This window comes from Otolemur garnettii, unplaced genomic scaffold (assembly GCF_000181295.1).
Source record: "Otolemur garnettii isolate 467f Iridium unplaced genomic scaffold, OtoGar3 scaffold00006, whole genome shotgun sequence".
NCBI classification, from domain to species: Eukaryota; Metazoa; Chordata; class Mammalia; order Primates; family Galagidae; genus Otolemur; species Otolemur garnettii.
Window position 1 is genome coordinate 41,058,223 of NW_003852401.1, and position 14,234 is coordinate 41,072,456.

The window sequence follows — 14,234 nt, forward strand, 5'->3', positions numbered from 1 at the left end:
AAAAAAAAAAAAAAACATTCTAACACTCAAAAGCTATGAAAAATATTCTTGTCCCCAAGTTCCCATTCTTAATGTAAGAAGACCTTAACATTGTCTGGGGTTTTAAACCCTGACATTCAGAAAAAGAGTTAGAATTTAGAGCTAGAAAGCATCTGAGTGGTGCTCAAGTCCAGTCTTCTTGTTTAACAGGAAGCTCTGAATGGTGGGGAGTCTTGTCTGGGGTCACCCAGCTGCTTGGGGCGGGAGCTCACCCAAGGCAGTAATGCAGAAATAGAGCAGCCACCCGGACCACTGCTGTGTTTACACCCGAGGAATATGATATTTCACAAAATGGACTATTTATGGGAAACTGCCCAACTGCGGAACTGAAATGATGCTCACTGTTGGCATCTAAAGATGTAAAGACAAAATCTCTGCAAGACAAAATGCACTGAACTTGGACCAGGAATGAGGCAGTCAGCTTCCTTACAGCTCTGTAAACACTCAAATTTCAAAGATCTCTGTCAAGTGATGCAAACTTCTTGTGAGTGCTTACATTGTCAGTAAATACCAGAGACAAGGGTTCCAAAAATGAGAACAGCTCCATAGGACAGCACCAAAGGGAAGGTGAAAAGCCTTTGAAGAGACTAAAACAGTCTGCAGAGCCTGCTCAGGCCTTTACTCGCCCTCTGAGCTGCTGTTGGCCTCTCCTACCCTGGAGGAGCTGCCGACCCAAACTGGGGAGCTTTCTTCTGGAATTTGATAGGTCTGACACTGAATTTGGGATTTTGATTTTGCTAATCCAATTGTGCGACTATAAGTAAAAGCAGAAGCTGCCCTCAGCTCCATGGAGACCTCGTAGCACCTGGAAATACAAGTCTGTGCCTATCAGCAGCGGGAAACTATTCAAGCCGTTAAATGGGAACCACTCAGGACAACCCGAGAATATGGGATGCCAAAAGGATACTTAAAACAGCGCTTTGCATGCATTCCTTCTAACGTAGGATTTTAATCCATTGGTCTGCGTTTGTGTTAAATATGTTTGCAATTCACTGTTTTAACCTGCAGTTTAACCTATGATCTATTTTTGTGCACTAGTGTTTCCAACATTAACCAAAGCAGGAATTTGAAAAAATCACATATACAGGATGATCCCAACCACATGAAAATGCGTAGGGAAGGAAATTGCCCATGCCTTAATATGAATTGCCTCTGGAAGGGGAACAATCTGGGAGGGGAACTCTTTTTTCTGCTCATTTATGCTTTTTTTATACTTTCTAAATTTTCAAGACAATGCTATCCTAGTCTTACAGTGAGAAAATAAAGCAAATAGCAAGCACAAATCCCCATGGCAGGGGCAAGTGGTCTGCCATCACCAGGTAGGGGCAACCACAGGGTAAGGGGGTCACACGGGATTTATAACCAGTTTCTTTTTTTCTGAGACAGAATCTCACTATGTCACCCTCGGTAGAGTGCCATGGCATCACAGCTCACAGCAACATCTAACTCTTAGGCTTAAGCGATTCTCTTGCCTCAGCCTCCCAAGTAGCTGGGACTACAGGCACGCACCACAAAGCCTGGCTATTTTTTGTTGCAGTTGTCATTGTTATTTATCAGGCCCGGGCTGAGTTCTAACCTGCCAGCCTTGGTGTATGTGGCCAGCGCCCTGCCCACTAAGCTACAGGTTGCGCCCTTATAACCAGTTTCTATCATTTTGCAGAACATGACATAAGAGAAATTTCAAGTCACACCAGTGCGTCACTGGTGATGCGTAAGTTCTGACGTACCTGAGCCAAAGGGAAGAAATGGCTTAGCACCTGGAGGGAAAGTGGCAGGGAAGAAAGACCCAGAAGCTGCCAGGAGAAGGGGATAAATCTGTGCTATGACTGCGGAATTCCAGAAACCTAGAGAAGGAGGAGGACACTGTTCTTTCCTATCAGACAGACAAGGAGGAGCACAGACTCAGCAGAGAGGGAGAAACTCGCCACAGCGTAACCAAGGCAGCCCTGGGCTGTGGCAGACTCCGCAGTGATGGATCAGAGCAGGTGTGTGGTGCATGAAAGACACCCACAGGGACAACACTGCAGGCCCTGCCGTCACCTGTTAGGTGTTGGGTGGAGTGCGGGTGGGATCGGAGTCCGGCATGCTTGAGGGATAAGAATGATACTCTTTTTAGACACTCAGAATGCCTCCACATGTTCCTGTGCAGACTTTGTAGCATTTCAGTGAAGGCGCCTTAGGCCATCTATGGTTAGGGTTAGAGACTGTAAGCAATACTTGAAACACCCCTGCTGCTCCCACCTCCCCTCCCCGGGCCACACATGTCCCGTCACAGCCACAACATACAGATGCAATCACACACACACGACATTAAACACACACACACAACAAACCTTGATAGGGACAGCTGTAAAGGTGACTTGGAGAGTTAGTTTACCATTCTTTTTAATTTTCATCTATTCTTCAATAAAGACACTTTCTCAATCATATGCAAAAGCAGCTTTGACCCACCCTTTAATCTACCACACTGCCATCCTCAAGACACTCCTTTACGGAAATTCTGGTGTTTCCGCTACACTTCATATTGGCGGCAGGGGGCGTCAAGCATTTGCAATTCTTATTTGGTTTTACTTATCAAGCCAGGCTTTTCTTTTTTTCTTTTTTCTTTTTTTTTGAGACAGAGTCTCAAGCTGTCGCCCTGGGTAGAGTGCCATGGCATCAAAGCTCACAGCAATCTCAAACTCCTGGGCTTAAGCAATTCTCTTGCCTCAGCCTCCCAAGTAGCTGGGACTACAGGCTCCCACCACAATACCTGGTTATCTGTTGTTGTTGTTGTTGTTGTTGTTGTTGTTGTTGCAATTGTCATTGTTGCATTAGCTAGCCTGGCCCAGGTTTGAACCTACCAGCCTCAGTGCAGGTGGCCAGCGCCGTACCCACTGAGCCACGGGCACCACGGAGCATGGCTTTTCTGACATGTTTAATTAAAGCAGCCTGCACCATTGCTATAGCAGATAAGAATGTTCTTTGCTGGGTGGAGGGAGGGAGTTTGGAGGGATTACTTCTGAGGTTTACCTTATAGGGGTACAGGTGAATCTTTCTAAGAGTAGAATGTGAATGTTTTAAAGCAATAACTGAGAAAATGACATGAAGGCTGTGTTGACCAGTTGATGGAAGTATTTCAGATTGCATGTGAAAACCCCACACTGTACCCCAGAAGTGCATTAATGTACATAGTTACCGTTCAATAAAAAAAAAAAAAAAAAAAGAATGTTCTTTGCTATGAGTTAGGAACTGCCAGTTATGACATCTCATGTGATTTCTACCATAAGGTAGAAATTGTCACCATAATCCAGCTTCTTCCCCAACGGGAAATATACTCCACCAATAAAACACATAAGCATTTTGCACTATGGAGAACCTGCTCCATTTTGCATGTAAATTTATTCAGATTAATGACACCTTAAAATGTCATTGCCACCCAGAACAATTTCCACTCTCAATTTTTTTTCTCCTGAAATTCTCATGCACTCTAAGAGTCACTCTTCAAATGGTTTGCGGTGTCATCTGAAGCTGAGCTATCCATACCACTAGTCCTGTCAGATCTTGTAACCAGGCAACTTTTGACTGAGCATTGAAAACATTCTTGTTGCCAGTAGTGCCTAGAAACTGATTGTTTTTTCTCTACCCAGACGCATCCAACTTCAGACCTAATCCTCCAGCTGTCGTGGGTCAACGGGATCACACATTTTCCCAGAACACCATTGGACTAATCTGGGCAATAACACTTAGGTCAGCTGTCTTTGAGAAACTTGACATTCTGGAAGGAATAGAAAGAGTCTGTCAAACAAAGGGTTGGTCCTGACCCCAGAGAGCCAGGGCAACATCGGAGATGCCCCCATCAGCCACACCACCAGACATGGTGCCAGGACCCTCCCATTACCTCATAGAGATGGAGATCCCAAGGATCACGGTTAAGATCATCTGCCTTCTCTCAACTTGATTTTCTTAAAATTCTGAATCAGACAATTCTTTTAACAGGGCTCAGACTGCTGATTTTGACCTGTCCATAAATACAGTTCTAAAATATCTGATTTGAAACTCTCCGAAACAAGAATCTGAGCCGGTATATCAAGATGGGGAACAGTGACATCAAAGATAAGTGCTGACGTCTGAGTTTCCCCCTCCCTCTCTGTGTCTGAAGCTCAGAGAAGAAACAGCCATGCTTAACCCTCTCCATAGCTCTGTCATCCACATGAAATCATGTCTGCCATGAGCTCCCTGTATGATGCTGACCTGCTACTTAAACTTTCCTGTGTCTTTGTAGCCTCATCTTAAGAAAAAAAAAAGAGGCTGGAGTCATTTTTAGTCTTACTCAAGGTCTCCAAGACAAAGGCAGCACCTGAACAATGGGAGTCCCTGGGCTCTGGGCTGCTAGGTAATCAGCCACCCTGTCTCCAGTCAGAAAGCCTCCAGTCTCCAGAAATTAAAGCTGCTTGTCTTTGACTTGCCAAACACACAAAATCACATAATCTGCCAAAATACATACAAGAGCAATATGGACTCAGAGACCCTTTGGCTAGGAAAGTTAATTTAGCAGGGGACTCACAGAGTTGGTTTTTAAGGCAGATATTGAAGGCCATAATGATAAGATTGATCTTTATCATCATCTCTCACGGCCTGGTTGGGGACAGAAGGTGCCTTCTAAGACCCCATCTTCACTATTTGGACTCTTCACGCTGTCCATGGAATTTTTGGCAACCAGTTGCCCAGTTTCCCTTCTAATCATCATAGCTTCCTTTTAGAAAAAGATTTGCTAAAATTCTCGACTTGCCGTCTGTAGCACAGTGGTTATGGCGCTGGTCATATACACCAGGCTGGTGGGTTCAAACCTGGCCTGGGCCTGCTAAACAATGACAACTGCAACAGAAAAAAATAGCTGGGCGTTGTGGCAGGTGCCTGTAGTCCCAGCTACTTGGGAGGCTGAGGCAAGAGAATCACTTAAGCCCAAGAATTTGAGGTTTCTGTGTACAGCACTCTACCCAGGGTGACTCTATCTCCAAAAAAAAAAAAGAAAAAAATATATATATATACACACACATCAGTGTGAATTGGTTGCTGCTACTTCCCTTGGGGAGGTTGCTGCTACCTCTGCATTCTGAACCATATTATTATTAGGAACTGAAAAGTATTATCCTTTGAAAGGAATTCTTGAAGCTAGAGATAAAGGTGATCTTTCAGTGAGCTGCCCTCTTAAAACTGCCCAGTATCCAGATTTTGATGGTGCAACTAAAATCACATACAGTTAAGAAAAAGCATGTTTGTATTCAAGGGTTCCAATAAATTTACTTTGTGTACATTTTTTTTCGATCTACTTTGAAATTAATACGAATATGAGATTTTCTTCACTATGTATCTGGAGCAAAAAGTGTGGTGAGATTCTTCCCTGAAGCAAATAAAATCCTTAAAACAAAGAAGCCTAGAAACACATATATAACTGCTTTAAAAACATAGCTCAGTGAGTAGGGCGCTGGCCCCATATACCAGAAGTGGTGGATTCAAACCTGACCCTGGCCGAAAACTGCAAAAAATAAAACCCCACAAATATATGTAACAAATTTTGGGTAGAAGTGGACACTTCATTTATTTTAGCTTATATCAAAACTGTCAGTCAATGTAACTGAGGAAAAGGAAACAAGAGGCTGGGGAAACAGTGAGGCAGAAAGGGGGACGACCAGTGTAGAGACACCTGCGGAGAATTCTTTATAACCACCCCCTCAACTGTGGCTTCAGTGGAAACCATCCGTGGTTCCACTGATTCACGAGACAGAACTTTCTGTGATGAAGGAATTGTTCTCAGCCTCAGTGTCCAGTGTGGTAGCCATCAGCCACACGCGGCCATCAAGCATGGGAAAAATGGCCGGTGTGACTGAGGAACTGGTTTTCATTTTGATAAATTTAAGCTTAGTTTCCCATAGCCACACATGGCTAGTGGTTACCATATCAGGTAGTGTGTCTGATGCCATTAGTCTTTTCACACATATAATAATTCTAGAAATACTTTGCCCCAGAGAACTTTCTCCAGGAGAAGCTAATGGAACTCCCAATACAGCACAGCTTTCCAGCTACAAAAATCTTATATACTAAAAACATAGTTTCTGACTCACTCCCACCGCACTCCAACCCCTTCCCCGACATAAGCACACGGGCACCTCCCCGGCCCCTCCAGAGTGACCCTGCAGTGCCAGCCTCTGGAACCAAGAGGCTGACTTACCCTCACTTACCCTCACCACAAGAGGCTGACTTACCCTCACCAGGCGCTAGTTCTTCCTCTTGCTCTCTGGGGGAAGGAAGCAGGGGCTGCAGGGGCTCCATGTTAATGATGAGCTGCTTGTTCAAGGAGTGGAAACTGCGGCTCTGAGCGATGTTGGCTCTGAAAGCAAACACAGGCAGAGGGAGTTGGTTTCCATCGCGAACGTGGGCCCCTCCGTCTCAGGGGGCCACCCCAGCTGGGAACCGCCTCTGCATGCACTAGTGAATTAAGCTAGTGGTAAAGATGACGCAGCATTGAAAACACGTGGCCTTTGCTGTCCTTAAGGTCCCGATAAAATGCAACTCGGTGAAAGACAATGTATTTCCCTATTGGGCATCATACCTGACCACACGAGGGGACAAGGCAGGCAGTTTACAAAGACAGGAAGCAAAAAGCATGAGAGGCAGGTGTCACTGAACTAGCACTGAGCACTGAGCAGAGAGGGGATGAAGGGCACACTCTGAGAAATTTTACCACCACCACAGTAGAAAAACAAAGTCGAAGTAACGCTGCAGACAGATGCTCCACAGCTAAGTGCTAAGTGCTGTCTTGGTGCTGCTGCACGCCCACTGTTTAATATTCTCCAAGTTACACCCTACTCACCAGGTGACCACGCCTCTGTTTTCTCCCTTGTTAAGGAAGGAGCAACAGGTGTGTCAGTGGCCGTGCCCGGCAGCAGATGGCAAGGAAACTACAAGGTGTCTCATTCAGACTACTGGCTGCAGCTGAAAGGCCTGCCCCAGGGAGGCCAGCCGGCATGGCTCCTATCAAAGCCAGAACCAACCCAATCCTTCAAAGATAGCATCAGCGTCTCCTTCCTGTGCGCTTTCCAGGATGGCTCCTCCCAGCACACACACTCTCGCACACATTCTCTCTGTCTCACACTGCTCTCTCTTCCTTCACAGCTCAGCACGTTTGTCACCTCTGTCTCTCCCTGGGTACTGGCACTGATAAGCCCCATCTTGATAAGCACCTTAAGGGCAGAAGCTGCCCTAGCCATTCTTGGGTCCCTTACAACAGCTTACTCAGCATCTTGTTAAAGTGCGTTCAGGTTTGAAAATGAAGTAAACTGAATGTAATAGTGGCTGGATATGTTGCCTTTTCAGCCTGGCTGAGGTGTTCTCCAGCTGGTTAACAGGCCAGACTTCTGGCCTAAGCATTTCTGCTGGGCAGGGCAGGGTGGGGAGGGAGGGAAGAATGCCTATCAGCATCTGGAATTAAAAACTCCCAGAGCTGGCTCTTGACAAAAAGAAATTTATGAGGACTTCCTTAACTAGGCGTCCTCAAAACTACAGCCCGTGGGCCACATGCGGTCTGCCTGGAACATTTATCCAGCCCACTGGATGTTTTTGCCGCTGCTGCCTGTCCAGCTTAGCAGCCAACTCATCCCAGGGCCGCAGTCCAGCCCTCCAACGGTCTGAGGGACAGTGAACTGGCCCCCTGTTTAAAAAGTTTGAGGACCCCTTAGCCATGGTGCTCTTTTCTTCATTATTTCATTCCCTAGCCACTTACTTTGCAGATATATAAGTCTATAAGTAGTGAAATAATGAAGAAAAGTGTGACGCTGAGGCTGAGAATGTAAAAGTTACACCCCACTTACTAGGTGACCACGGCTCTGTTGGTCACCTGGTAAGTAGGTGCCTTGGACCAGGCACCGTCCATTCTGCCTTGCTCTGGGGAACTGTCATCCTTGCCTTAAGTAACTCAATGTCTAGTAACTTGATTTGCAAACTTTTTGGCCTGAGACTCACATTAAGAAATACATTTTCTATCATGCCCCTGCGTCCCCCCGCCCTCCACACACAGGAAGATATGCACCTAAAATGAATATTTTATGCAACAACAGAAACTGCAGCCATGTGTAAGCCACTATTTTTTTAAATTCTACTTCATTTCATTTAACCTGCTGGTGTTGCCCACTACTTCACCTCATGACTCATTCATGTGCTACAGCCACAGTTGGAAAAATATGGTGACTGACAGCCAAGGGTCCCACAGGAGCACTAAAGAGGGACACACGAAACTATGAATGTTGGGGACCAGGGTGACACCTGCTGCAAGCTTTGCTGAGCACAGTGGACTTGACAGGGAAAGAACTGGGGATGGGGAAACCTTTGCAGAAGGAAGGGAGAAAGGGAGGGATTAAAATGTGCTATTAGCAGTTCCTTGTTTTATTGTGAAGAGTTCTTAGTTTTTGAGCCCTCCTGGAATTTCCTCTGGCTGGTTCATGACTCTGACCTTAGCTCTGCAAAGCACAACATGCTCATATGGATCATGCTGTGTTCTGACTTCTGAAAAAGCAATCTACCCATTCTCACACAAAGAGATTGAATCGCTCTCCCCCATCTCTGGGTCCATGCCCAGCTGATGGGATAGCTGTTCCTCTCCCAGGAATCACTGCTGATGACGCGTCGTTTGTGAGACTCCTGCTCCCCTTGGCCCTCCTTCCCATGTTCTGCAGCTGGAGACAGGAACGTCCTGCTGCTCCCACCCCACAACACTGCAGTGTCCAGACGTTTGCGTGGATGGCCAGGAGGATGCGGACTTGGTCCCAGTGCCCACAGGCTCCTGCTGCTCTGTCGTGACACAGGCCCGTGGCTCACAGACAGGGGCACAGAGGGTCTGCCTAGGATAAGACCAGAATGACTACGGCAGTGGTTACGACCCTGAGATTCTCCAATAATATGATTCAGAAAGGAACATTACTTCCCTGATAAGAGCAAAACTCAGATACACCTAAAGATGGATATGACTAGGAATTTCCATGGAGCACCAAGAATGCAGAGTCCCAAGGCCTCTTGTCAGATAGCCTGGGGAAAAGAGAATAGAGAAATAAGGGGAAAAAATGTGAGTCTCCTGCCTCTTCCTACTGCTATGGCCCGAATGCTTTTGTTCTCCCAAATCTCATTTGTTACAACCTAATCTCCAATGCGATGGTATTGAGAGATGGGGCCCTCAGAAGGTGGTTAAGTCATGATCACCCAAAATAGAATCCGTGTTCATCTGAAAGAGGTGTAAGGGGGCTTGTTTCCCACTTCCACCATGAAGGGAGGAAGTGGGAAGTCTCCATCTGTGAGACAGTGGGCCTCACCAGGCACGGAATCTGCCAGCTCCTTGATCTTGGACTTCAGCCTTCAGAATGGTAAGAAATAAGTTTCTATTGTTTTTAAGCCACCCAGTCTATGATGTTCAGTCGGTTCAGAGGAGCCGACTGAACACTTTTAGATCAAAGATTAGTCATTTTTACCAATTTTCCCATTAAACCTTTGTAAAGATGCCAATGAATCCAGTTTCCACTTAAAGCAAGAGCCCAACAGCACAGTTGTTCTAATGAGAAATAGAATCCCAGAATTTGAATGGCCCTTTTTCAGTTCACAAAGTGGTTTGCATACCCTCCACCCTTCTTTTTTTCTCAGTGTGCCTATAAGATAGGCCAGGCAAATACCTTGTTTACAGATGAGGAAACTGAGACTCAGTGAGCTTCTAAACTTGACTAAAGACACTTTTTGTAGGCAGACTCAGGACTCAAAGCCAGATCATCCGATTCCTAGTCCAGTGCTTTTGCTAAGCTCACACCATCCTTCTATGTGAGGGAGCTGAAACACCCCATCAGGGACTCTGTTCACTGCTCCTGCTGTTCTGCTATCTCTAGCTACATGGCATCCCACTGTGTCAGGCACTTTTCTAAAGTAGATGCAAATGTCTCAGTTGCTTCCTCTCTGCCCTCTGCCTGTGTGCCTGAGATAACCGCTTTTGTGGCCAGGGCCTCCCCAGCCCAGGCTAGGACGCGTGCTGTGTTTCCCCACTCTCAGCAGCTGACTCTGCAGAAATGCCTGGCCCACTTTGCAGCCCACTCGGGCATGTACTCCCAGCACAGAACAGTCTCCAAATAAAACTGTCATTAGGAAGTCTGTTGAGATAGAAAGGCTTCCTTTGGGAACTGCAAATACAGTAGAACCTCCATAGTTGACCACCTCCCTACACTGACCACCCCTTACGATGACCTGATATTCACAGACTGGACATGCACCACATGTACGTATCAGGATAGCAGGCCTACTTTCCTGTTGAGCACCTCCATATGTTGACCACTTTGTTACAGTCTCTTCGATGGTCAACTGACAGAGATTCTACGGAATACTCTAACATTGGCAAACACAGTTTGTCCCATTTGTTTTTCTCAATGTGTTTGTAAGATAGGAAAGAAAAATGCCATATGGACAGGTGAGGAAACTAAGGTTATATAAAGATATGGGCAGACTCAGAAGTTTAAAAGAGTAGCATAAAGTAGAACAAATAAGGCCCATGGAGTTCCAGCACCACTGCTGGCAATGAAAGAAAGTGGGGCTGGCCTGTGCCCAAGCCTCTAAAAACTCTATGTGAAGGGACTTCACTAGGCAGGTACCTGTTACATTCTAGCTTCCCATGCTTGGATAAGACATGGTTGTAATAACATCACAATTTTACCTTCCTATGGCACTGTATAATTTTTTAAACATTTTATTTTAATCCCCACAGCAAAATCTAGAAGTTGGGCAAAATGATGTTTTAAATCTCTTTTTACGGATGAATAAATCAATGACCCAATAAGTTAAGTTGCTTACTCAAGGACATGGAGAGATCAAGCAACAGAGCCAAGATTAGAGCCCACTCAGGACTCCTACACAAGTGCTCATTTCAGGTACAAATGCTGCCTCAGGGTGGCTGCTGGTGGTGGCTGCTATGCCCAGTGGCTCATGCGGCCAGCCTTGGGCCCACAGAGGTGTAGCCCTCTGCCTCACCTGGCCTCTGGGAAGGGCAGATGATCCTGACCCAGTAGCCAGCCTGGGAGGACCTCCTGGGGCATCTTGCCACCAATAAAGATCAGTGAGCTAACGTAAGAGTTAGCTTCTGTTCCTCTTTTTAATAAAAAGAAAAATCCTATTATAGTGTTCTCTGTTTCTATTTCTCTCTCTATAAACACACACACCACTCAACAAAGTAGGATTCCATAAACTTGCCATTCTTTGAAGAGTAGAATCTCAGATGCGAGGAAAGACAGCTAATTAAAGCCTTATCATCATCACCATTCCAGACTAACAGTCACCTCTGGACACCCGCCACAGAAAAGGAAAGCTCATTACCATACTCTCACCTTGACAGCCACATCAAATCAGCCCAAGTAACTTGAAAATAAAATAACTGTGCAAGAGAAACAATTTCCTACCATGTAACAGCTCCTGGGAAGAAATGAGAAGTGTCATGCTCCACTACAGCTCTGGCCACCGAGCTGCCTCTGGGAAAGGAGAGTTTCCCAAGGCAGCACCTTGGACAGATCTAAAATCTACTAACGTTGACAGGAGCGTCTGTCACCCCGCAGTGCTGGTTCACGCATATGATTCAACAAATGTGCATCAACCTCTGCTATGTGCCGAGCAATGTGTTAGATGAATGTGTTAGGTGCTGGGGAATATGAAGGTGACCAAGACAGACACAGCCCTTGCCTTCCAGAGCTCACTTTGCAGCAATGCTTTGATTGAGTTCTTCCTGACATTGGCAGAGATTTAAGAGGCACTGCCAAAGAACCATGGAAGACAGAGGCACCCTGAGGGTGTGAACTTGATACAAGGGGGTGGGGGGAAAAAAAGAAAGAACATGGAAACCAGGTCTCAATGTCTTGTCTACAGTAATATCTTAGGAGATTTTAGATTCCAGAAAAGGGAAACTGTGAATTAATGGATGCCTTAGCATGTGTATGCTCTCACTTCGACAGGCCACTTCCCTCCCCTCTCCGGGGTTCAGTCCACTCCAGGAGAAGAGCTTCCCTTGGCCAGCCTGCTCCCTGCACCCGTCATGGTCCAAATGCCTTCCATGTTCCAGCCATCACCTGGGGGCTTGTTAACAATGCTGACTCTTGAGCATCTCTTCAGACTTCTTGAGTCTGAATCTGATTTTAACAGGATCCCTTGCGCAAGTTAAGGTTTGAGAAACTCTGAGCTAAGAAGCCTTGGTTTCCATAAATTATGTAAACCTCAATTTACAAGAGAAGTATTTTTTCCATTCTTCTTTGATCTCATTACCCACCCATAGATGGTAACCATGAGACTCTTGGAAAGCCTTCTATTTGGGGGATATATTTTTTGAGAGTATATTATTGACAAAAGATAAATGGTTTCCCTCTGTGTATTTATACCATCAAGAGAACTTCCTAAGCATCAAGGATGGAAGGTCAAATATTTGAGCTTTAAGCTAAAAGAATAAAATCCACACTGAGCCACTTGGGATAGTTCTTCGTCTACTATTAGCTTCTAAAAGAATGCCAGAGGCTTCGAGAATGCTCCAGAGAAAAGAAATCAGAAGAAAGAGGCAGGACACTGGTGATCTAGGCTCATATATGCCACCAAGACAATTTAGGACTTTGGAAAAATCACTTAACTTGTCTGAGATTCAAATTTCCTTGTCTATAAAATAGAAGCATCAAACTAGGCAATCCCTGAGGTCATTTTCAGCTCAATGACGTTTTATCATTCTGTCTTCTTCATTTCTGCTGCATTGAATAACCACAATCTGAGGCAGGAGAGGGGCCATAAAGACTTTCCTCATTGGCAAGCAGACCCCAAGGTACCTGCAGCCAAGGGGCTCCAGCTTCCCTCCCTGGGATTCCCTACAGCTTTTTGCTATGAAGCAGAAGAAACTGGCTTTACAGATTTGCATGTGACTGATCCCCAGTGGGTCCCCCAAAAGCAAGAACGAATTCTCCTTTGAACCCAGGATCTGGTTCTCCTCCCCTGTGTAGGAAGAATGACCCTCTGGCTGCCCTCCCAAGGGAGACTTAGCCAACTTTCCATGGAACCACAGCCTCCTCCAACACAACAACCCCACAGAACAAGGTGATAAGGCACCCAGATTGTGTGGCCACCCTGGAAATGGAAGAAACAGGGCAAATATGAGCATAAAGGAGACAAGTCTGGGTTCCAAAGATGGGGAAGGAAGGGCAGGTACAACAGCATGTGGGAAACTTCCTAAAGAATTTTGCTTATGATGATCTCACCTTAAAAAAGGGAAAGGGTCATGATGACAATATTCACATTTAAGATATACAATGATTATGTGTAAACTGTGGTGGTATGAAGTCTAACACAGCTGAGTGCACAATTAATTCCTAAGAATTACCATATATTGACACTTCAATGAATGCACACCATTAAACCAACAATGACTAAGTCCTTTATCCTCTGCATGGCCCCAGCACAGGGGAGTCCCACCCCCCACCTTATGTAAAATACCTAGGAAATGGGAACTGGCCAAGTCAGATGAACACGGGCAGGAAGAGAGAACAGTTCTCAGAGGACGGGGCAACAGAGTTTGGCCAGGAGATGGTATAGTCACAACTCACACATATCCCACTTGTCCACCTGACCTCCTAGACCTAATCAATGACTCTCCACAGAGCAAGTAGCTCAAAATGGAGCCCAGGGGCACTTGCACCATGGCCCAGCCAAATCTGTCTGAGGGAGAGTTCTAGGGAAGTGAGAGTATCCTTCTTTAATGTTGCTGTACCACCTGAGATATTATAGAGAATTTAGAAAATCCAGCTATTAAGACCCCCGTTCCTCCCAGAAGTCACCGGAACCCACAGTGACCACCCTACTCACCTGTGCACCTCAGGAGGCTCCCTCTGGATTTTGGAGCTGGCCTCCACCACCTCTTTGGCGACTTTACCACTATAAAAGACAAACACAATAAATGGCACGGACACTCAGAGCAGAAGGGACAAGTGTGCACTAGTGTCACTTTTTTTTTAACTTCACAGTGGTCTGACCCAGCTATAGAAATTCATGAAAGAAAATTACTGTGGAGTTTGAGTCAGCATAAGATCAGTGAGTGACAAGACTAAAACAAAGGCACACCCCAAAGTGCACTTATTTTTAAGCCAAATACTCAAATGTAAATGGCTGTCCCACCC

The 14,234-nt window shown here is 45.7% G+C and overlaps 1 protein-coding gene across 2 annotated transcripts in view; it reads right to left on the reverse strand.

Moving 5' to 3' along the window:
- The window catches only part of FRMD3 (FERM domain containing 3), a 253,057-nt gene that overhangs the window by 30,036 nt on the left and 208,787 nt on the right, over positions 1-14,234 (reverse strand). For both annotated transcript variants that reach the window (XM_003782974.1, XM_012813136.1), the window contains exons 12-13: positions 13,924-13,992; positions 6,285-6,409 (exon numbers count right to left, since the gene is read on the reverse strand). In XM_003782974.1, coding sequence (XP_003783022.1) covers positions 6,285-6,409; positions 13,924-13,992 — 194 coding nt within the window. The remainder of the gene's footprint in view (positions 1-6,284; positions 6,410-13,923; positions 13,993-14,234) is intronic.